The following is a 24,534-nucleotide window of genomic DNA, read 5'->3' on the forward strand; positions in this document are numbered from 1 at the left end:
GTTTGTTGATATAGTGTGTTATTGAATAGAATACATTATTTTTAGCACAAGGTTCAATAATAATCATTTCTATGAACAAGAAGTGTGAAGCTGATACATTCTCATAGGTTAAATCAATGGTTTTGATTACCAAATTGTGATCTATATATGTATACAGTGCTTTTTACATCCATGGTGACCAACATGTATTCCTTGTTCCATTTAACATTTCTAATATGTGCGTATGAATTTAATGTGTGTACGAATTTAGTTTGTACACCTCAGGTCTGATAATTTTGTCAATGAATTTTGATTCATTCTCCATTGCCCACGCAATGCCACTAACAATTGGTCTTACTTCTGGTAGTTCGGTATGCTCCTTATGAACTTTTGTTAAAGTAGATTGTTGGGACCCTTGGTTTATTGATGATCATGAATGATTCTTTAATAAGCAGTTTACTGTGCCATTTGTTAACTAGTCTCTGTAATTCTTGTATACTCTCTGCTGTAAAGCTTTTATGTACAATTTTGTAACACCCTGGGATGGCCAAGTGTTAGTCAGCCATTCTGATGTAATCAGTTCTGCCTAGGAACACAAAGTTCCCACCTTTGTCAGCCTCTTTTATTATTTTCTTTATTGGATTTGAGATTGTTTTAAGGCCGTTTTTTTTCTTTTGCATTTTGATTGCAATTCATCCTTCTAGTAATGGGTCTGTCCCTTGCTTGTGAAAAGCATAAATGAAATTTCCCTGTTGTATTATGGGAATGAATTTAGATTTAGGTTGGAGTTTACAAAATTACCTGCCAGACTGGGAGATGTTTGCCTCGAACTTGGGGAGGGTGAGAGCCAGTGACCCCATTATCTGTTGTGAACAGGTAGTTTCTAGTGGGCCAAATTGGTCCAGGGAAGACATTAGTGGCTGGTAGTGGAACGAGTTGTTGCATCACCAAGTGGCATAGAGCCTATTTTACCCTCCCACATTAGTGTGACCTGTGGCACAAATCCCTCCCCCCGGAAATCTAAGCAGGAGTACAGAGGACTGATCAATCGCTCCCTCTGGGCCAGAAGCTCTAAGAACACTCTGCTGCTAAAGATATTTGGCAGTTTCCTAGACCCGTTGGAAGTGGGCCAAGCGCAGGTGCTGCCAGATGAGGACCGCAAAGCAACCATGCCCACTGAAGTGGGTTCTCCATCCCCTGCAAACTTCAGTGGATGCCTTGCCAACCTCCGACAGTAGCCAAACGCAGACTTATTTATTTTTTACTTGATCATTCGTTAGGAGGAAATTGGGCAGTTTAAGAGGAAGCAAGAAAGCCCCATTGGACCATAAACTGGACATTTGTTTCTTTATTCTTCCCTAGTACAATCTACCCAATACAGGTCAAGGAACCATCACCCTCAGAACCCTGTGTCTTTTGTCCAGCCACTAACATTGTCCTGTTGTAAGCTGATGAAAAGCCTTCATGTAAAGTAACTTTTTGATGGTTGGCTAGTAGGTTGCAACTTTATTGCCCCCTGGAATATTGATGGGTCATGATTCCCCATCGGCAGAGTTCCAGCCATTCCAGATAAAGTTTGAAGATCACTCAGAGTGGATGGCACCTTGCGAGTGATCACTGTGCACTGTATTTTGTCGTCTGATCTCTTTTTGGGCAAGTTGGTGTTTGAGATGGGAGACCCTTTGCACAGCCTATTTGTTTAATCCCTTTGAAGTTGATTGGATGTTGAGTGCTTTATAGCAATGTGTTTCAAAGGTTCTGGAGAGATTAAGGTCAACCAGTAGGCAAGGGATCACGATTGCCCATGACACAGCAGGCATTGATTATCACTTGCATGCTTGGGATTTCGGTCGTGCATCTGTGTCTGACGGTCTTGTTAAGTGTAGGAAGTTGTAGATATTGATATATTTTTACAGTTGTATATGGCATGCTTTCTCTAGTATATTTACAATGGACAGGTGGGTAGTTGAACTGAAGCTGATATGGTTGTCTTGGTCAGTGTGGATGTATTCGCTAGTCTGGGGACCTGTCCTCTGTGGAATTTCTTGGGTAACTGCGGCATCTTATCTGGATGGAATTTCATTATCGAGACTATGCTGTCTTGTTAACTGGTGGCTGCGAGGGCAGTGATGAAGGTTGGCCTGTCTTTGTGTATAGTTACCTTGAAGGTGAGACAACTGGGGCGATCGTTTGGGGCAGTTGGTGACAAGGGGTTGCCAGTGCTTTCTTGGGTTTGTTTGTATAGGCATGGTTGATGCTTTGGAGGCACATATCGAACTAGACCTTTTCTTGCTTCTCTTTGCAAAGACACTTGCACACTGCCAAAGCTTCATTTTTGTCAGCTTTTTCTGTATCTGAAAGTGAAGTACATAATTGACGTGCATGCTAGCAACTTATAATTGATCTAATTCAGTTAAATTATGCAATGTCCACATTCCTGTATCTGTTGTATTGCCACCAAGGCAAATGTTTTACATTTTGAAATTGTTTTTCTTTTTATTTTAGTCAGCAACTGCAAATGTTAATCTTCCCACTTCATCTGCACCTCTGACTGCTGGAACTACTGCATCTGCTGGAACATTTGCCTCAACTGGTACCCCCATTTCAGTTGGTATAACCGCGGCAACAGCGACTCCTGCAACTATTGGTATGCCTGCTGCTGCACGGTTGCCTGTGCCAGTTGGTACACCTGCACCTTTTCGGATTCCTGCTACACTAGGCACACCTGCCACTACCTTGACATCTGTTACTATTGGCATGCCTACCTTTACTACGGCGTCTATGAATGGCATGTCTTCCGCTTGCCCAACCTCTGTGACGGGCTTGTCTGTTGGTGCGGGGACCTCCATAGCAGTTGGCATGCCAGCTCTTACTTCAAGCTCTCTTGGTGCACATGCCATTTCACGGACACCTGCAACTGTTGGTACGCCTCCCATTATTCAGACCCCCTTGACTGTTGGTACATCTCCTAGTACTCGTATGCCTGTGACTATTAGCACACCTCCCGTTATTCGGACTCCAGTGACTGTTGGTACTACCATTACTCATTTGCCTGGGGCTGTTAGCACGACTGCTGTTACTCGGACGCTTATGACCGTTAGTACACCTGGTCCTATTGGCATGCCTTCCATGGCTTGGACTCCTGCTGCTGTTGGCACACAAGCCATTCCCCGGACGCCTTTACCTATTCGCACAACTGCTACGGTCATGCCTGCCAATACCAGGGTACCCACCACTGTTGCTCCTCAATCCCTTACCAGACTTCCTTCTACATTTGGCACTTCTGCTGATACTCTGACTGTTGGCACGTCTACTGCGACATCTGCATTACATGGCACATCTGCTCCTACTCGGATGTCTATCACTATTGGCACACCTGCGGCCATTGGCTCGTCTGCTACAGTTGGCATGTCTGCTGCAGTTAGAAAGACTGCCCCTCTTAGCGTGCCTACCACAATTGGAATGCAAGCCTCCCTTGGCACACAACCCATGGTTAGGATGCCAGCCTCTCTTAACACTCCTGTTGGTGTACCAGCCTTGTCTGGATCGCCAGCTCCCGTAGCTGTACCTGCCACAGTGTCTGCACCGACCTCTCTCGAAACGCCTGCCCCAGTGTCTGTGCCGGCCTTTGTTGGCACGCCAGCTGCAGTTAGGATGCCGTCTCTTGGAATGCCTGTAGCTAATCGGACGTCTGTGACAATTGGTGTTCCTACCACTACTCCAGCACCTTTGACTATTGGTATGCCTGCTACAATTCGTGTTCCTGCAACATTTGGGATGTCTGCTGGCTCTCGAATGTCTGTCACCATTGGCACACCAGCAAACGCTGGAACACCGGTTACATTAGGCATGCCTGGCTCTATTCGGAATCCTGTTGCTGTTGGGACCACCAATTCTGTTGGAGCACCAACACCTTCCTTCATTCCTACAACTGTTGGCCTTCCTGCAGCCATTTGCATGCCTGTGACTGCTGCTACTCAAAAATTGCCTGTTACGGTCAGCACAACTGCCCTTGCTGTGACGACTCCTGCCCATTTGAATCCAGCTGTCAGAACACCTGCACCAACTGTGACTCAGAAACTGATCTCTGTCAAAGCAGAAGGCACAACAAATACCACACCTTCTGGTCAGAATACAAACTCTACAGTAAGTCTTTTATTTTATGCCGGGACCGTTTTATGAATTTGATACTATCCGATGAAGACTTTTTTCTCCTGAAAATGCTTTGTTCTAGATTGGATACTGCACAATAAACCATGCTCATGAGTGGTAAATGTGCAAAGTAATTTCGTCATTGTCTGTTTTAATGTGCTTATCTTGGTTTGTGCGCTATTTTACAGAGGATAATCCAGCACATCTGTTTCTGACCACATACGATTTCCTTCTGAATTGTTAAGCGTGAATGTCTGTTCTCTTTGATCTGCGTAATTGGTACTCACTTGCACAATCCTTTATATCCAGTTAACTTGTCTGTTTTGTTCATTGCTTATTTTTTCCTCTTTGAATTTCTTGAAATAACCATTTCCTGAAATAATTTCCTGAGGTATGCAGGTCTAACTGTTCATCTGAATTCAGCTCTCATTTGAGCCGGTTTTACCAGGTGTGATCTTGCAGATGAGGTGCTTTGGCACAATCTGGAAAAAGTTGATTTTTACGCCTAATACAGGGTTCAAATGTTATGTTAACTTGTTCTATACTGTGCGCCCTTGGCATGGTCTCCAGGCACTCCCGTTGCTCTACAAGAAAGAGGGTGGGTGGGTTAGCGAGGGAAGAGTATTGGGATGAGGCCAGAACCAGGAGAAACTACTGTCGGTGTGTTGGCTTACTGATGAGTTGATTTCATGCATTGGCTTAATGTCTCCATAAGGGTAGGGCGCAGTGTCTTGGTTGTTTGTATGCAAGTTTGTTAGGTGTGTAGTTTGACTGGTAGTTAAGATTGTGTGCACTGGCTTGTTGTATCCGTAAGGGTAACGTCCAGTGTCTGGGATTGTTTCTATGCAAATGTCAGTTATGTTGGGGTCAGTTATGTTGGGTGTGTTTGTGTAGTTTGGCTAGCCCATAGTGTGTGCATAGTATTTGGCAGATAAGTTGGAGGGGAGCAGGGTGGGTTAGTATATTGGCTGCTCTCCAAGTTCTTCCAAGTATGTCCTCAGAGCTCATCCAGCTGCAACACAATTCTGCCAAGTGCAATACATTGGCCACACCCACAACCCCTCCAAGCTCAACACACTAGCCACTCCCATTTTTTCAAATATAGTTTATTGGTGAATTTGCACAGTTGCAACATACTTAATACCTCGTATAAAAACATACATTCACCATATACATTTTCTGTTTTCTCCCGCCACCAGCAACTTTAAACTTCCTTTCCCTACCCCTTCTCCCCCCCCCCCTCCATCCTCTACCCCATTTGCATACAAGTCTTGTGTGACTCCAGGACTGCCACATCGGTGATCCCTTTGGATCCTATGTTCCAGTTCCTCCAGTAGCTCATTAGAACCTTTGCCAAGAGCTTTCCCACCATGTTCACCCTTGGGGTCAATGTCTATTCCTCTGGGTCCTAATTGGGGCACACCTACTTTATTAATTCTGTCCCCCCCCCAGTAACGATTCGCTCCTCTCTACCAGTGCATCCCCTGTTTAAAACCGGGGTACTCTGGTCACTCCTACCCTGCTGTCCCCCCCCCCCCCCATCCCCCTGTTTCCTACCTTCCACCTGTGGCCTCTTCGGGTCCAACGCTTTTGAGGCCCATCCTTTTTCGTTCGGGAGCTCCTCTCTTCCATCCCCCAGCCAAACATGCCCTGGCTGCCAGTAGAATATAGTGGGGCATATGTGGAAGTCGACTGTCTCCATACCAAACACCAGTAGGGGGTTCAGATGCCTCTACTCCCTCCAGGCCCTTTATCCACCCCATGATCTCCTCCCAATACTTCTGCAAATTTTCGCACCACCACCACATGTGCCAGTAGTCTGCCACTTGCCCGCATTTCCGCCAGCAGTGAGGATCTGCCCCTGGGAACATCTTCGAAATCCTCACTTGGTCCCACTGCCACCTGTATAGAGGTTTGCGCCCGTGCAGTTTATATTGGCAAGCCACCGATGTACAGTGAGCACTCGCACACAATCTCCTACACTGTTCTTTCTCCATTCCAAACCCATGTCTCGCTTCCGTTTCTCCTTGAGTGTTAATTTCTCCCCCCGCGCCTCCAACAATGCCTGATACATTCTGGATATGATACCCCTTGTTCCGCTCTGTGTCCAGTAACCTCTCCATACGCGGCAGCTCCCTCTGTAGATGTACCTTCCATTCTTCCTACAGTACCCCTTTATAAAATACTGAGACTTTCCCTAGGATCATCTCAAGGTCTGCTTTGTCCACAAATCTATCTTTCTTTAGGACCTGGCCTACTCTGTCCAACCCGCTTCGAACCAGTCCTGGAACCTCTCATGGTCTGGTATGCAGTCCCGTATCGAGGAGCGGAGGGGAATATATGGCTTAATGATTGAAGTCACATCATGGCCATCACCATCTCCCTTTTGACCCTCCATAATCTCCAAAGCGGGCCCAGGATCTTATGTGAGTGAACCCTACCTGGGGCTGCCTTTGCCGGTGCCCAGAGCCATTCTTGCAGAGTGACTGGTCGAAATAGGAAGTTCTCTATGCCTACCCCATTGCTTCTCCCTGTCCATGCACAGGTGAGGAATCAAGCCTCTGAATTGGGCTGCTCTGTAGTAGGTGCGCATCCTTGGTAGTCCCACGCCACTTTTCTCTTTGGGTTGCATCAGTAACATGTAGGCTACCCTTTGTTTTTTCCCTTGCCACAGGAACCTTACTATTCTCTTCAGATCTGCAAAGTGAGATTCAGGTAGATCTATTGGGAGCGCTTGGTATAGGTATAACGCACTCTAGGGAGAAGCATCATTTTTACTGCATCTAGCCTTCCCAACAGGAGATCGTTAATTTTGACCAGGCTTCCAGCTCACTGAAAAGTCTGTGCAGTAATGGGGGGGAAGCTGCGCTCATAAGTTCAAGTCTTGAGGTATTCTCACCCCTAGGTACTTTATGCTGTCCCTTTCGACCGGTATGCCTATGTCTGCCCACTCCCTGCTTTGCTACGCTTCTCAGTGTACGCCTGTAGGGGGAGGAGAATCGATTTACTGATGCTTACCTTAAAACCCAATACTTTCCCACATTCTTTCAGTGTCCTAAGCACCCTCTGAACTGATCCCTCTCTGAGAGGTAGCACCCTCTGAACTGATCCCTCTCTGAGAGGTAGCACCCTCTGAACTGATCCCTCTCTGAGAGGTATAGCAGTATATCGTCAGTGTACATGCTCGCCTTATGTCTATGCCCCTACCCTAATACCCTTTATCTGGTCTTCCTCTCGTCGTCTTTACCCTAGTGAAGGGGCCCCTGAGGGATCCTCGAATGTGGAAACAAGGCAAAGTCACCACACACAAATAGATACGCCAAACACAAGGTTCTGTTCCCAAAATCTAGGGTTTATTGCAATACAAAATAGTCCCAATTGGCCAAGTGGTATCACGCCCCACGATGTGTCTAAACAGACCTCGGAGGACGCAAGCACCCGAGCGACGTACTTCAGTTACATATATACAAAGGGAGCACCTTACAATCAGCTATGACACATTTGATGCTGCCCCCAATTCATTTCCCTTTGAATTAGAGGCGACAATTGACCAGTGTGTCAAATATGACACCTTAGACCACCATATTCAGTAGCAGGTTGAAATCTCCAGTTTTACAGACATCATTCTTTGTTTGCGAGAACAGTGTTTCTGTTTCTCATAGGCAAGCTGTGCGTAGGAGACTGGCGCATACCAGGCCTCCCAATATCTAAGTTTCAATTCTCGCTCTGGAGGTCAGCCCGCTCTCCAGTGCTTCACTAGCCTCAGGAAGGGGGACCGTAAAGAACATAATTCAACTCTTTAAATGCTAGACTCGTACATTGCTATTCTTTCAAGAGACTCACTGGCATTCATGTACTGATTAAATGCCTTGCTCCCTGTCTTCAAGGATATATGAGGGAGGGAATCGGGCATTTCTATCTGGCTCTCCAGTGTAATGTTTCAACATGCTTTCGTAGCCTTGGACCATTGAAGCGAAATAATAGCTACAGCAAAGCAGATTTACATGAGGCAAAGTTAAAGAGAACGGAGAAAACAAAATGGCGATTCTAGTCATCTTAAAATGGCCGCACTCTAGCTGGGCCAATAGCTACGTAATAACTAATGAGCGTGTATTCTTAACACTATAAATGAGGCGGTTGGTCCTCGGCCAACCAATTATCATGCATTTCCTTCCACCCAGGGATGTCTAGATTTTCTGGACTGACACTATTGGTTCCATTGCAAATTATAAGGGCGATAGAGGGCATCCCTGTCTGGTACCTCTGCCTATCTCAAATTCTTTCGATCTTGTCCAGTTGACAACCACCTTTGCCGTGGGCTCAGAGTAAATTGCTCCAATCGCCTGGCACATTCTGTCCCCACCTCTTTCTTTTGTAGTATTGCAAAGAGGAAGCCCCACTCAACGGAAGGCCTTTTCGGCGTCCAAACCTAGTAGTGCTTGGTACCCCGAGTTTCCCTTAGCATGTTCCATGAAATCCAGTGTGTTCCAAATCGCATTGGGGCCTTGTCTGCCTGTTATGAATCCCATTTCATCTGGGTGTGCTATGTAGGGTAATTTCCCTTCAAATCGTGTTGCTATGATTCTTGGGAATATTTGGTCGTCCACATTTCAGAGCGAGATTGGGCCGTATGACGAGCATTGAGCCAGGTCTCTCCCCTCCTTCGTAATTAGATATCCGGCCCTTACTGACCGAAGTTGCGGGAACCTCTCCCGTGTCTAGTGTGGTTCTAGAACTTCACCATATATTGTGCTAGGACTCCTGCATATTTTTTTATAGACCCCTATAATATAGCCATCCTCCCGTGATGCTTTTTCTTTAGGGAGACGCGCTATCGTGTCCTGCACCTCTTAGGCCGTAATTGGACTTTCTAGCTGCTCCACCTCTGGGTGTGTAAGTTTGGTCATATTCATGCCCCTCAAGTATTCCTCCACTGCATTTCCTTACCAGAGGTTTCGGACCTGTATAGCGTCTCATAGTATTGGGTGAATCCTTCAGCAATATCTTTAGGCAAGACCTGGTTGCCTTCTTCAGGGCCTCAGAGCCATGCTGCCAGTAGACCATCTGCCTTGTCCCCCCTTTCATAGTATTTCTGTTTCAGATACCTCAATTTCTATAGGATTTCCCCCATCCCCAGTGCCTTTAGCTTCACCCACTTAGAAAACAACTCTTCCCTAATCCCATCTGAATTCCCACCTGCGGCATGCATCCTTACCTCCCCCCTCCAGTATCGCTTGTATAAGTCTTTCTTCCCTCAGTCCCCTCTCCCTTTTGTTCCTTGCCCCCTCTCTGATCAAGAAACCCCACAGAGTCTCTTTCCCCGCATCCCAGACCACCCCGGTGCTCACTTCCCCGGTATCGTTTAGTTCGAAATATTCTGTTATTGCTTTAGCCAACTGGTCGGGAGAGATGGGATCGCCCCAGAGTGATTCTTTACAACGCCACATACCCCCTGGTCTGTGCAGCCCTCCCACGTCCAGGGTCATAATCGTCCTATCGTGGTCGGTCCATCACATAGGATTGATGTTGCTACGCAACACCCTCATGCCCTGATCCTTGTTTACGAGTAAATAGACAATCCTGGTGTAAGTTTTGTGCGGTATTGAAAAGAAGGTAAATCCCTCCTCCCGTGGTTGCTGACTCCGCCATACATCCACTATGCCGCACATCTTCATTGCCTGTCCCAGGTGACCCAATTTGTTTACTCCTTTTCCGACCTCTTCCCCCTTTGCCTTTCTATCCCAGGTTTCGTTTGCCCATGAATTAAGATCCAACCCCACCCCTGCCATATAATGCATAGGTCTGCCTCGAGCCCTTGTATTTTATCAAACGCCTCATGTAAGAATTCCTCTTGTCCCTTGTTGGGGGCATAGACTGCCGCCAGTAATATTCTTGCTCCCTCCATGTTAACCTGCAATATCAGCATTCTTCCTTCTAGCAGGTTTGTAGCTACACACTCCTGCAGCCTGCATGGCTTATGGTGGACTGTGGCAACACCTCCCCTTTTAGTGTTCCCAGATGCCCAGTGGACCTGTCCTATTTTCCCCTTCCCACCCTCACCCCTCTGAGGTATAGCGGTAGAGGTACCTATTCAACTTCACCTCACAAGGATAGAGCAAGCCTCAATAAATCCACGAGGCATTTCGCTTGGATCCAGAAGAGCGTCCAGCTGTCCTTCCAGTGGACTGTGGCCTCCCACATACATGAGGGGCGGAGGGCGTGTAATGGAGGGACTTCCGTCAAGGATTATGTGAACACCTCGCCTATTGCTCGTGGGTCAGCGGTGTCGCCCAAACTCCGGGGCCTGGGCCAGCTGCATTCGCAGTGGTAGTCGTGTGGCTCTATATGGCAAACTGCACCAAAGGGGTGGCCAGGTTAATTGCCCTGTACAGCGGGGCGACCCAAGAGCAGCAAGCCTCTCTGGTGCAAAGGATGGTGATTGTAGCCAATACGCCAGTCGGCCCTCCTCTACGTGGGCCACGTCCCCGCAAGCGACAGAGCCGAAGAAACTGGCAGCTAGGGTGCTCTGCGCTGCCACTTCATTAACATTTATGTATGCTGCTCAGCAATCAAGTGCACCTCTGGAGCTTCACCGCCCAAATGTGTTAATCACAGCAATAGTCTAGTGTCAGGCAGAAGATGCTGCCGGAGGTGGTGTTTGACGTCCGCCCGAAATATGTGGGTGAATGGAGCAGCACTCGTTACCAGGGTTCTCAGCCAGATATCGTCAAAGTGGAGTTTGTTGCATCCGGTGTGAGGCTTTAGTAGTGGAATATCAGGGCAGCAAGCATTGGGGAGGGAGATGGCCATAGAATGTCCTGATACTAATGAGTAGGGCGCAGGACAGCAGGACCCACTGAACGCCCCCACCGTGAGTATGCCGTCCGTGGAGCTCTCTACAGTCGGAGGGAAGCCGTAATACGGTGGTAGGGTGAGCAAATGGTCCTATGTACTCACTGCGCTTAGGCAACCATTGGAGGGCAGCGCCCGCCGTCCCCCAGAGGGGTCGAAATCACAGCTGGCAGTGTGGGACAGTTGATGAGCTCCATGGGTGCAGTCCCACGGTGCGGTGTGCTGCGCCTCTGACTAATGAATGGCACAGCTGGACTTGAATGGCGTCGTGGGGACCGCTGGTTTGTGTCTGCGGGGCGGGTGTGGTGCGGCCGAACCGCCCGCTCATGTTAGGGTCCCGCCTCTGGGGTCACACATCATTGGAAGTGCGGTCGCTTGGACTGTTGGCTGAAGAAGGGCACTGAGGTGGTTCGAGCAGGCGTCCACCTCGTTGGAGAAGTTTGTGTTTGTCACCCTATCGCTGCCTCCCATCCAAGGCAGGGAGGCGCACAGCTCGGGGCGGCAGGCGCCCATACCCCCAACAAGCCCTCGCTGCTCAAGTCTGTGTGGGTCCGATCTTCCTGCAAGCGCAGTGCGATGCTGCGGGGAGGACCCACGGCTATCCCCGGACCGGCGATTTCTCCATCCCAGTTAACCCTCGGTAGTTGATAGCTAGACGACAGCTGCAGGAGGGTTACAGGAAGCAGCCAGTAGCTTCTCCTCGAAAAATGTTCTGCACCCCTGCAAGTTTTTTGAAGTTGTGGTTTGCCCCTGCGTGGAACTCGCGCTCAGGCGGCCGTACATCGCGAGCGCAAAAGTCCCCTCCGCCCCCCCCTCTCAGCAATCTGTTTTGATGAATGTAGCCAATGAAGGACCAAGCTAGGTACAGTGAAATGCAAACAGTGAAAACATTTTATGCAGGTGAAAACACCACCAGCCTAGCCACATGACAATGAAGGTACTCTCTCTGAGAGACTGGGCTTCCATTGAGGTACCCCATAGTCGGGGTATTCCAACCTTTAGGATCCATAATGAAAAGAACACAGAGCCACTTTCTTAAGCAGAGGTTCTTTCATGGATTTACATGCTGTATTCCCCTTCGTCAGGCTGGTAAACCCTGGTTACTTTGACTTAGTTGCTTTCCTATGGAAAATCTTGACACCTTGAGTGTCCCATCAACGCCGTTGTGGGTGCTTTTGGTACCCACCAATGGGACGTTGTGTATAGCTCTGCCCCAGCAGCTTCCCCTCAGATTTCAACTGTCTTCCAAGCCGTTGGGATGTCTCGTGTTTCTCTCCTGAGAGAAAATTCAATTTCTTTAGAAATTAACTTTTTCTTCAAATTTCATCTTCTGGTTTAACCAACAATGGAAACTTCAGGACCTAAGTATTTAGGCTGCAACACCTGCGGCCTAAAAAACATTTGAGGGGGGGACAGGCACTCAATTTCTTTACTGCCTATACCCGAACCATTCCGCTGACAGCTGACACATCTGCCAGGGTTTGTTACAAAAGACCCTTAAAACAATAAATGAAACCCTAATCTGCTGGCTCAATAAAGGAGTCTCTGGCCACTGAGGTTGGCTTGTCACGGAGTGGGAGAGCAACCACTCCCTCTGACATGTGGTCTCCGTCAAGACAGAGGTCCAGATTTTAGGAGCTGGAGAAGGAGAAAAAGACTGGTGAGGCAAGATCATCCTCTGGGCACAATAAAGCCAAACACTCGTGCTTCAGATAGGAGTTTGAAGTGGGAGTATTTTACTCCCTATTTTTTAAAGTTGGGAGTAAAATATTTTAGGGGGTAAGAAAGTAAGTCCCATTCCCAATCGGAGCATTCTTTAAGCAAATCAAAGTTTTAACTGGAAAACTGAAATGTTTTTGTAATTATTTATTTGCACCTAGTTCATTCATGCACATTAAAAGATTTCCTCTATGGACCAGGCAGTAATAATAGTATGTTCTTCCTGTGGCACCATATGTACTAGTAGTCCAAACATATACATGGATCTGTGTGGTGGTAAAGCAGGGCCACAAGGTCCTACTTGTCTCTAGCCTATAGTTTTGTTGGGAGTATTTGTACTCCCTTTTTATTTTTTGGGAGGATTTGCCTATTTTTAGTGAGTGCTATTACCTTACCTGCTATTTGCCTTTAAAGAAACCACCACCTAGTGGTGAAAAGTCCCATTCCGGGTCCAAACACTTTTCCAAGGGACAGTTGTTGAAGTCACTGTCAGACAAACCAATGGACAAGGGCTCTCGCCCCTCGTCAAAATCTGCTAATCCTTCCAGGAAATCTCCTCTGCCTACGGACAAACACAGAGCCAAATCGGCTAAGAAATCCTCCTCGACCTTGTCATTGGAAAGTCTACCTCGATGAGTGTCAAACAGCACTCGTCTGAATCTCGAAGATCCTCCTCCGGCCATGAGTAGTCATCGAGACACCCGTCAACGGCCATGAGTCTAAATCTACCCCGACCACACCATCGGCGACGACGGCATCTTCGTTGGGGTCTACGGCTCGTCTCTTGTCGTTGACCAAGAAGTAGTCTGCTGAAAAGCCTACGCACCCGGCCACTACCACGTCAGATTTCTTAATTACTGCCAGAAGGCAATATATTTTCCCCGTAAGGTTATTTTAAAAACCCCAACTGGGACCGCGATGCAGCGCGACCAGGCTCCCCTGGGAATGTCTCCTATGGAGTACCCGCATGCAAGAAGACATTCTGCAGCATGAGATTACATCTGATTTTGAGCCTCCACCATACTAATGTCAAGCTGTCTTTGAATCTGATCCTGAAGAATCCACTTCTGATAATCCTATCCAGGGACCATCTTTAGGGGAAAACGCCTCTAAGGTCTCAAACACCTATTTTGCCATCAACATCTGCAGGAATAGGCGGTATGCAGACACAATACCCCCTTATTCCACAATCCCTACTTTCCCTGCAGGTCCTTACTACACTTCAGTCTGTTAGGTCAGTTTGATGCCAGGCTTCCGCAAGCAATTCAACCTTATGGAGAACCTCAAGTTACCCCTCAACGAACGGATCCAACCTATCTTTGTAGAGACCAGGGCATACTTGCTAGGTTAGACGCCTCCTAGACCTTCACGTACATTCAGTCCATGTAGGAGCGACCAAGAAGAACGGGAATTGATCGACAAAGACCAGGACACTGGTCCGAGGGATACAATTTCCACCGCCTCCTTGTCTCCACGGAGAGCCGACACGTGCGACACAGATCCTGACCAAGATGCACCAGGTAGCCCGGTTCAGCCTTCGCCTCCGGACGATTTATCTGGGCATTTCGCTCCTTGATGTCTAAGGCATGCCAGGAGCTTGGTCTAATTCCAGATCAGGAGAAGAAAGATTGTTGCCTCAAATGCAGGAAGGCAGTCTTTTTCATACCCATTCTGGATCATGTGTGGCAGGGGGGCCTCCGTACTATGAAACATCCTTTTACCGAATTGGCGGTTAAAAGAAGGTTGGAGAAGAATTTTAGGGCTCCAGATACACCGAAATGCCTCACCTTGCAACCTGCTCCAAAGTCTGTTGTCTCAGCGGCAGCAAGCCACTCCGCCAGACAACGAAACCCACAAAATGGATGCCTTTTGGAAAGAAGGTTCTCACCATTGGGGTGACAACTGTTAAAGCAGCCAATGCCCTGGCAATCGTCGCTCGATATGATCGAGAGATATTGCACCGTCTGGCTCCTTTATTGGAACACTTGCCAGAACAGCAGAGTAAAGAGGCCATGATGCTGGTGCGCGAAGGAGAGGAAGCATCGAATCACAGCATCAACATCGCTGTAGACCATGTTGAAACGGGGTTCAAGCAGACCAGCAATGGTGTAGTCCTTACATACCAGGCATGACTACGTTGCCCTGATTTTCACCAAGAAGCACAACACAAGGTTGATATGCCATGTGAAGGGAAAAATCTGTTTGGGGACATAATCGATGAGGCCTTAAAGCCATGAAGGCTGATTCGGACACTGCTAGGCCTCACACAACCCTTCAAAGCAAGAGGTCCTTTTGCTCCTTTCGAGGAGCCTCCGGCAATGCAAGATTCTCAGCCTCCAGAGACAACAAGCACTATGGTGGGCCCGGATATTACTCTCGGTGCTACAAGCGAAATTATCAATCCTCCCATCGCAACAGAGAATACAAAGGGCAATGAAAGTGCAGATCTGCCACCTCCCAGAGAGATAGGCAAAATAAGGCGCAACAATGACTGCCGCAGGGGCAGTCAGATGGGGGGAATGGGGTGAGGGGAAAATGTGGCGTCATACCTCGACGAGTGGCAACCAATAATGAATGACAGGTGGCCACTTGTGGAGTTAAAGCACCCACAAATCCTGAGACCTCATACAAAGGTATCTCACCTACATCCTTTGGTATTACAGCATGAGATACATCAAATGCTAAGAAAGCGAGCCATCAAAAAAAAGTTCCTTCCTACTCCAGGTAGGCGCCCTGTTCTGGATCTAAGAAGACTAAACAAGAATATAAGAAAAAAAAAAAACATTCAAAGTGGTAACGCTCCAGGAGGTCATAAAAGCCATACTCCTACGTCCCATCCCCTTTCCTCCATACTTGTGGGACATCTCTCCGTCCTGTGGGACGGGACCGGAGCACTTTGTAAAAAGCATCCAAATTTTTTTCAAAAATGTGTCCCTCTTTCCTGCACGGGGCTCGGCATTCGGCCGTAAACCCGCCCACTTTGGCTCCGCCCCGTGCATCACCCATCCGTCCTTTCCTCTGCTCGATCGGGGCCAGACGCACTTGCATCCTCGGAAGGTTTTCTTCCCTTTTTTCCTCTGGCTCTTGCTGGCGTTTGTTTACTAGTCTGTCTATGTCTTTCAAATTAGACTTTCCAGATTGTTCATCGTGTCACCGTTGCTTCGCGAGGGCGGGTCCCCATCCTCTTTGTTTAGAGTGTTTGGTTCCGGAACACCGTTGGGGCTCCTGTTTTTACTGTGACTCCCTTTCGGTCCGGGAACTTCAACGTCGGTTAGAACGGTGGGAGGAGGTGTTCCGACATACTCCTCCTTCGCATTTTCAGGCATTCATCGACGAGAAGAAAAAAAGCCTGGTGAGTTCTTTACTTTTCAAAGCAGCCCGGCCGGGGGATACCTTTGTGGGTTCCTCTGGGTCCGGGAGGTGTCATGATCTCTGCTTCCAAAAGGTCAGGGTTTTCCCAACTCCCTTTGAAGCAGATCCATAACCCAGGTTCCGAGTGCCAACCAGTCCCAATTGGGACCTTTTGGACCCAGTCCTGGCGCCAGTGGCACCAGGCTCATAAATATGCCCAGTCCCAGCGCTGGAAACGCCGGGCTCATAATGCTTGGGTGGACTTACCTGCAGCAGACCATGCTGCTTACTTGTCTGCCAGTTGAGTCTCTGATCCTCTTCTGTTTGGAACTACTTTGCCTGTTGGGTGGGGCAGGAGCCACTCCCTAGATTCAGAACACGAACTCTTCTGGAAAGCAGGAACTCTTTTCTTACCTAGGCGTGGCTGTGGAAGGAGACACCTAAGCACTACTGGAGGCTATTTAAACCACACCCGATGGATGAATCTTGCTTTGCGTTATTCTGCATCCTCAGCAGCAGAACGCTCATCGTGTCTTCTGCATCTGATCCTGGGCCTAAGCAAAAAGGCTTACCATTCTGAATCCAGTCTTCAGCAACACCTATAAAGACAAGAAAGAACAGGTTAGCATTACGGTCTTCAGTGACAGCTCTTCACTTACCTGGTCCATCGGCTGTCACCAACGCCTCGCGCTGCATTCCGGCATCGGAAAGGCAAAAGCTTACCAACTCTTCGCACGCTCCGGAGGCCTTCGCCGCTGCATCCCGCATCTGAAAGACAAAACAAGGTGCGTTTTAAAGACATTGGGGAACTTTAATACTCACGTGCCATTACTCCTTTCCACATCTAACCCAGTGGGTATTCCGGCACCCTGCAGCCGCCCCGAACTTGTACCTGCAAAATAAAAAGACAGTTAGAGCGCATCGTGAAGCAGGCAACAAGCGCTTACTTATGTGCTTCCTGGCGCTTCTATTCATCACACGGGCTCCATCTTCAACTCACTTCAGCCCGCCATCCGCCATCGCCGGAACCCTGCAAAACAAGAGACATCATTACTAAAGACTTTAAAGACATTAGAATTACTCGAAACTTACCGTTCGTGCAGTAAACGACAGACAGCAGTCCTCTGAAGTCAAGAGGCCTGCTCCCCTTATCCAGTGAAGAAACTGGTTACAGCACCCTGCCTCGAGGCAGATGGAGAGCACGGCGTTCACTTACCTAAGGTGAGAGCGTTAACCTTTGGGGTTCTACAGGTGAAGAGAAAGGGAAGAAGAGAGAGACATTCAATAACCCAGTTCATTAATCCCACATTTTCTATCTGCAGACATCTTACCCTTCGAGCCAGACATACAGTGCACAGAGGTCCAGCCCAAAGAGCCAGCCGTGTGTTACACATCACCTTTGAAGATACGGTATACGCCCAGTCAAGACCGGCGCCTCTACGGGAATCAGGTGAGCGTTACAGGAGGGGCGTTGTTCGCTCTGTTGCCGGGGTTCTCCCTGAGGTGCCCGTTGGGCCTAATAATTCTACCAGAGTTTTCTCGGAGGGTCTCTCTAAGGGGCCTGTGAACACCGGAGTACGCCCCGAGGCCTCTCCTGTGGGAGCTGTTTGTAGACCCAATTCTACTCAGTCGTGGGGTACCGGAGCTCGCTCTGAGGCCTCTGTCGGCTTCCCTCAAAAACAAAACCGGGGTGCGCCCCGAGGCCTTGGCTGGGCTTGTAGTTACCGAACGTTCGATTTGAGGTCTGCGCAGAAAAGGCTGTTACCGGGCCTGGGTCTGAGGTCCCTTGTACAGAGGCTAAAGCTACCAACCATTCTGAGAGACCGGTCAAGGCTTTGTCGGTGAAAGCGCATCGTTCCCGCTCTTGTGGTGACACCAGATCTGTTGAGGGGGCAAAGAAGCAAGGTTCTTCTTTTACCGGCAGTGCCGAGGTCCTTCCTTTGAAGGCTCAGTTGGGGGTTGGTATGTCACAAAAACATTCCAGCCCTCTTAGTACCGGCTCGGTCGAGGTTCCTTATGTTAAGGCTAAGATTAAGACCCCTGATCCATCAACGGGGACCCCTGCCTCACTTCCTCACGTGCCACAGCTCCCCTCAGATGAGGACAAAATGGCGCCCGTTCCCGCCACGACCACGGCAGCCATTTTAGGCGCTACCCCTACAACTACGCCATCTGCTTCTGGTGTAGGGCGCGGTCTCTCGGGTGAACCTAAGGTCCCCTGTGCGCATCCTTACTGGCCGGTTTCTGATTGGAACGCCCGGATGCCTCTACCGCACAATGTTTCATTGCCCGCGGGGGCGGCTCCTTTGATTTATGTGGATACGTCGGTGGAGGGGCCGGTGTGGCACCCTTCCCCGTTACGTCCCTGGATTTTTCTGCCTCATGAGGCCTCCTCAGGTCCCGCAACAATCTCCTGAGGATGCCTTTTTCGGTAAATTTCAAGCGCTTATGCGCACCGACCGCATGACTGAATATTTCAAAGGGCTTTTCAAGGAGATATGTCCACCGGCGCCTCCGGCTCCACCTGTTCCTCTGGTGGTTCCGCCGGCGCCTCCCTTGCCCGTGGTGCCCGCCCTGCTCTCCCACCTTTGCCTCCATTGTCCCCAGTGGACAAGGCAGTTGTCAAGATGCCTACCCCTGGGCATCCGGATCGAGTCCATCAGCCCCGGGAGCAGGCATCAAGATACCTATCAAAACCCCAGCAGCCCCGGCTGGGGGCTGTTTGGGTTCAGTCCTGGTGCCTTCGGCACCCGGCTCATAGACATTACTTACCTCATGCAGACCATGCTGCAAATGCATCCAAGCCAACGTGAGGCCTGGATGGGACTATTTTATTACAGGGACTATTTTTTACTCTGGTGTGGTTCTGGGGAACTTCTTAACTGGAACTACTTTGGAGGCTATTTAAACCACGCCCGAACAGCAGCACACGCTTCGCGTTATTCTGCAGCGTAACGCTCACCGTGCCTGCAAGTCAGCATCCAGTCTTCTGCCACACCCGCCTCGAATCCGGAGCTCCTAGAAAAAGGGGAAAGAAGGAGAAAAGGTTAGATCACGGACATTATTTTAATTCCTTGCCTGATTCCGGATCCAGCACGTCTCTGAGCCTGAAAGGACATTACTTCAGCACGCGTCGCATCGCCAGCAGCAGCGTCGCTTCATACTCCGCAGTCCACAGCATCTTTCGACCCGGCGCTGCCTCCATCATTTTCTTCGGCGAACTCCAGCACATGGGGGGAAAACAAAAGGAATAACAAGGTGAGCTGAGAGAGAGCCGACAAATACAATCACATTTACCACCATAGGCTTACCTGTTTTACCACCGGAGGCATTACCCTTTAATACGCCACATCTTCTTATGCCGCACCTATAAAGGGAGAGAAAACAACCAGTTAAACTCATGCAACTTTAACCGGACAGTGTTGGGTAATACAGACTCTTACCTGAACGCCATCAAGCTGCAATTCAACAAGGGAATGGAACAAGAGTGAACATCGGACATATTGAACTCTTTGAACTTTATAAACCCCGGAGTCAATATTCCTCGAACTCCTCCAGTACCTTCAAACCAGTGAAGTAACTGGTATCAACGTGCCCCTCCATGCCACGCAGGATGGAGAGCTCATCATTTAAAAACATAAGGTGAGGTTACTAAAAAGGGATATCGGAGGTGACTATTGGGGAGAACGAGAACAGTGGGGAGGGGCCATCACTAAAATCCACGGGTGGCTAAATCCCTTTCTCCACTTGCAGGAGAATACTTCTATGGGTCAAGCAGACGAGATTAGGCGGGCCAGTCTAGACTGTCATCTCTGCACTGCATCACATTGGTGGATACCGCAGCTGTTCGGGTCCGATCGACGCCCCTGTGGGAACCAGGTGAGCGTAACAGCAGTGCCTGACACGGCTCAGCAGGATCCTGACCTGTCAGATGACCCTCAAGGCGATCAGGACAACGAGGAGCTTCCCCCGCTTTATCGGAGCCTTTCATGACCGGGTACTGGACATGAGTTTCTTAGATGTTCCAGTGCCCGAGGCACCCGCTCTGCAGGAGGGTGTGCTTTCTGGGGCATTCACCCTGTCTGTTACGCTCACCTGGCTCCCACAGGGGCGCCGATCTAAACTGGACAGCAGCGGTCTCCACCAATGTGACGCGTAGTGCCAAGATGACGGACTGGACTGGCCCACCTAGCTTCGTTTGCTTGGCCCGTAGGAATATTCTTCTGCAAATGGAGAAAGGGAATTAACCACCCGTGGAGTTGAGCGTTAACCCCCCCCACCCGCTGTTCTCCCCACTGATCACCTTTGACGTCCCCTCTTATAGTCTCACCTGATGGTTTGGAAAGATGAGCGCTCCATCCTGCATTGCGTGGAGGGGGCGTAGATAACCAGTTGCTTCACTGGCTCGAAGGAATTGTTTAGTTCCAGAACAACATTGACTAAGATTCCCGGCAAGACGCCGTAAGTATGTAGTTTGTAAAAGTTCAAATGTCTGACTTTCACCCTCAGATTCCTTGCATGTTGCAGCTTGACCCTAGCGAAGAGTTCCTTGTGGCAACCAGTAATATTCAGGTAAGGATTTGTATTATCCAACACAGTTCGATAAAATGTCAATTTGTAACCTGTTGCTTTCTCCCTTATTCAGGCGCTGAGAGAAAGTATGAAGTCTCTCGGAATAATGCTTCCAGCGATAAAATCAGGTAAGTCTATTGGGGAGAGGAGGTTTCCCCTTGTTTGTCCCTTTGTTTCACCTTGCTGTCCTTTTGTTTCCCCTTGGGGCCGGGGTTCGGCGAGGATGCAGTGGAAGCTGCGCTGACCCGTGAAGAGGACTAGTACCCCGGTGGTAATAAGTCTATGGGGGGTAACTAATATTGCCTCTGTGTATTCCCTTGGCTCACCTTGCTGTTCTTGTCTTCCCCTTAGGTGCTGGAGTGCGGCGGGAACATGCAGATGGATGCAGTGGAATGTGAAGATGCTGCAAAGGCCGGTGAGTTCAGCGCGGCCCTGCAGCAGGCGAGGTGACGCGCATAAGATAACTTCTTTCTTCCAGCTCGAAGGCGCAATGGATCGGGAATTCCGGTAAGGATCAAAGGTATTGCTTTAGTTCTAACCTTTTCTCCCTTTTTCTAGGAGCTCCAGACTCTAGGCGGGCGTGGCAGAAAACTGGATGCAGACTTGCAGGCACGGTGAGCGTTACGCTGCTGGATGCAGAATAACGCAAAGCGCGTGCTGCTCTTCGGGCGTGGTTTAAATGGCACCCAAAGTAGTCCCAGGTAAGTATTCCTCCCCAGCCCCACCCGAGTAAAAAATTGTCCCTAGGTAAAGTAGTCCCTTCCAAGCCTCTTTTGGGTTGGAGCTCTTGCAGCATGGTCTGCATCAGGTAAGTTTGCAGCATGGTCTGCATCAGGTATGTTTTAATCTGAGCCTGGCGCCATAGACGCCAGGACTGCACCCAAATAGCCCCTAGCAGGGGTTGTTGGGCTTGCTTGGAATAACTTGATGCCTGCTTCCGGGGTTGCTGGACTTGGTCTGGGTCCCCGGGGGTAGGCATCATGAGTCTCCCTTGGAGCGTACCGGCCTGTTCCTACAGAAGGACGTTCTGGCCGAGGTCCGAAGAGTTTGGGAGAAGCCACAGCTCGGGACTTTTTGTCAATAAAAAGATTGATGCGAGGTACAGGCTGTATTCTTCAGAAGAGGTGGCCCTGTCGTCTTGTCTGCCTCCCTCCTCCACAGTGGTGGCTGCGGCCCCTTTGCAGTCCAGGTCTGCAGCATCCTCTTCCACGACGGCTACTCAGGTTCTGGGAAAGGAGGACCAGCTCATCGACTCCCTCGGGAGGAAAATCTTCGCCAACTCTGCCTTGCAGCTCAGGCAGGCCAATGCCGAATTGATATTGGCGGGAGCTAACATGTGCATGTGGAAAGGTCTGTCGGAGTTTGAGGAGCACATCCCGGTCGAGAAGCTGAAAGACTTCAAAGGAGGCCTTTCCAATGCCAGGGTCTTGACCCAGGATCTCCTGAAGGCTGCGGCTCATCACATAGACACCTCGGCTCGGGGCCTGATGCTTGGGGTCGATACCTCATGACAGGTGTGGCTGCATGCCACTAAATTTTCTAAAGAAGTGCAAGACAAGGTGTTGGACCTCCCATTCGATGTTAAGGAGCTTTTTCATTCTTCTACTATATAGAGCTCATTAAAACCAAGGATAGCACTCGGACGGCTAAATCATTGTCTGTTCTGGTTAAAGCCCCTTTCAAATCCCAGAGACCGTTGTCGCAAAGTCGACCTTCTTCTGGTTTTAGGGGCTTCCTCGACCGCAAATTTCGCAGAGTGGATACTCCTGCTGGGAATAACCGCCGTAGGCAACAGTGTACGTGGTTTTTCTCCCGCTCCTCAGCCTCCTCATCAGGTTCAGGTGGCACCACCACCGATAAACCTGCCAAATGAGGGTTTTCCGCGCTCGCACGAGACCCCGGTGGGAGGACGCATTGTCTCATTGGGAGGCGTGGCAGACCATCACAGAAGACAGATGGGTCTTGTCAGTCGCTCGAGCGGGGTTCTGCTAACCTTTACCCCCTACCCCACCCCTCAACCTTCCTTTTCAACTGTCGGGCTCACCCTCCGTCAAGGTTGAGGTTCAGAAACTTCTGGACCTCAGAGCTGTGGAACCCGTTCCCCTTGGGGAGCGAGCGGAGGGCTTCTACTCCCGGCTGTTTACGGCGCCCAAACCCAACCAGGCTGGCCTGCGCACCATCCTAGACCTTTCCCAGTTCAATCTTTTCCTACCCCAAGAGAAATTCAAGATGATCACGCCCGGCCAGATACGCTCCTCTTTGCAGATGGGCGATTGGCTCAGCGTGGTGGATCTTCAGGATGCGAACTTGCATATCCTGATTTGGAATCCACACAGGAGATACCTCCGCTCCTCTCTTTGAAAGAGGAGCACTTCCAGTTTCGGGTGCTTCCTTTTGGCCTCAGCTCGGCGCCGCGTGGCTTCACGAAGATCTCAGTGATTGCGGCCTATCTTGGTCTCCAGGGTATCCAAGTGTATCCTTATTTGGATGACTGGCTCTTACGCAGCCCTTGTCCGTTGGCAGCAGCGGGCAACCTCCAGTCTCTCCTTCAGCTCCTGTTCCATCTTGGGCTGTCGGTGAACTGGTGGAAATCCTCCATGACGATCTCACAGGACCTGATCTTCCTGGGTTTTCGTTGGAACACGATAGACTGCAGAGTGTATCTGACCAGGGACAGAATGGCGGATCTGTTGGCCACGTGTCAGATGTTTGCGCAGTCGGAGAGCATGTCGGCCTGGTGGTTCCAGAGGCTTCTGGGCCTCATGGCCTTGTGTGTACTGGCTCTTCCTCTTGTTCGTCTCAAAATGAGACGGACCTAGATGGCTCTTCGGAATTCATGGCATCAGGCAGTGGATCCGGATTCCATGCGGATAATGATTCCGGATTCCATGAGAGTGGACCTGGACTGGAGGTCATCTCTCAGCAACCTGTTGGTGGGCGCGGGGGTTTCAGGACCCAGCCCCCATGGTGACGATCATGATGGACTCTTCCCTTCTGGGGTGGGGTGCGACGTTAGATCTCCTTCAGGTCTCAGACCTCTGGTCGCCTCAGGACAAGCTCCTGCACATAAATCATTTGGAGCTTCTGGCGATCTTTCTGGCGCTCAGGGCGTTCAGACTGCTCATTGTCAACAAGGTGGTCTGCATAAGAACGGACAACGTGGTTTCATTGTATTACATAAACCAGCAAGGGGGAACAAAGTCTCCCCCGCCCTCCCCCTCCACCCCCAAAGGATCTGTCCATCCAGATTTGGGAGTGGGCCGTGCTTCATGGTGTCTGGCTGCTTGCAGTGCACATCCCGGGCCAGCTGAATGTCACAGCGGATGCCCTCAGCTGGCGGACAGTGGTCAGCTACGAGTGGGAGTTGAAGGCGGAGATCCTATCATGGATTTTCTCGCGTTGGGGCACACCCGAGGTGGACCTCTTCGCCACGGCGGTGAACAAGAAACTTCCTCCGTATGCCTCCAGAGGGGGGCTGGGAGCCTCCTCTCTGGGGGATGCTCTCGAGATTCCATGGCACAACATGAGAGCTTACACCTTCCCGCCTCTGCCTCTAGTTCACCGTGCCATTTGGAAGTTGAACTCTTATCTGTTCCCTTCTACTGATAGCCCCGTGGTGGCCGGCCAGGTTTTGGTTCGACAGGTGCTGAAGTTCTGAGGTGTCTCCGCCGATCAGGTTACCAGTAACTCCCGATCTTATTCACCAAGGGGAACAGATGTGGCACCCACTCCCAACAATCGCTCAGCTTGGCGGCATGGTGCCTGAGTTCAAGACTTTAGAGCATCTGAGTTTGTCTGCGGATAACATGCGCATTATCCAGGCAGCCAGGAATCCCTCCACCAGATCTCAATACAAGAGTAAATGGCTCAGGTTCTGTCATTGGTGTTTGGAGAAGTTGGATCCGAGGG

General features: G+C 49.8%; 1 protein-coding gene across 2 annotated transcripts in view; it reads left to right on the forward strand.

The window, feature by feature from the left end:
* LOC138497449 (transcription initiation factor TFIID subunit 4B-like) overlaps positions 1–24,534 on the forward strand; it is a 927,656-nt gene that overhangs the window by 141,530 nt on the left and 761,592 nt on the right. For both annotated transcript variants that reach the window (XM_069620942.1, XM_069620943.1), the window contains one exon: positions 2,485–4,125. In XM_069620942.1, the coding sequence (XP_069477043.1) occupies positions 2,485–4,125 (1,641 nt within the window). The remainder of the gene's footprint in view (positions 1–2,484; positions 4,126–24,534) is intronic.

Source organism: Ambystoma mexicanum, chromosome 5q, assembly GCF_040938575.1.
Source record: "Ambystoma mexicanum isolate Mex_15411 chromosome 5q, UKY_AmexF1_1, whole genome shotgun sequence".
Taxonomy (NCBI): Eukaryota; Metazoa; Chordata; class Amphibia; order Caudata; family Ambystomatidae; genus Ambystoma; species Ambystoma mexicanum.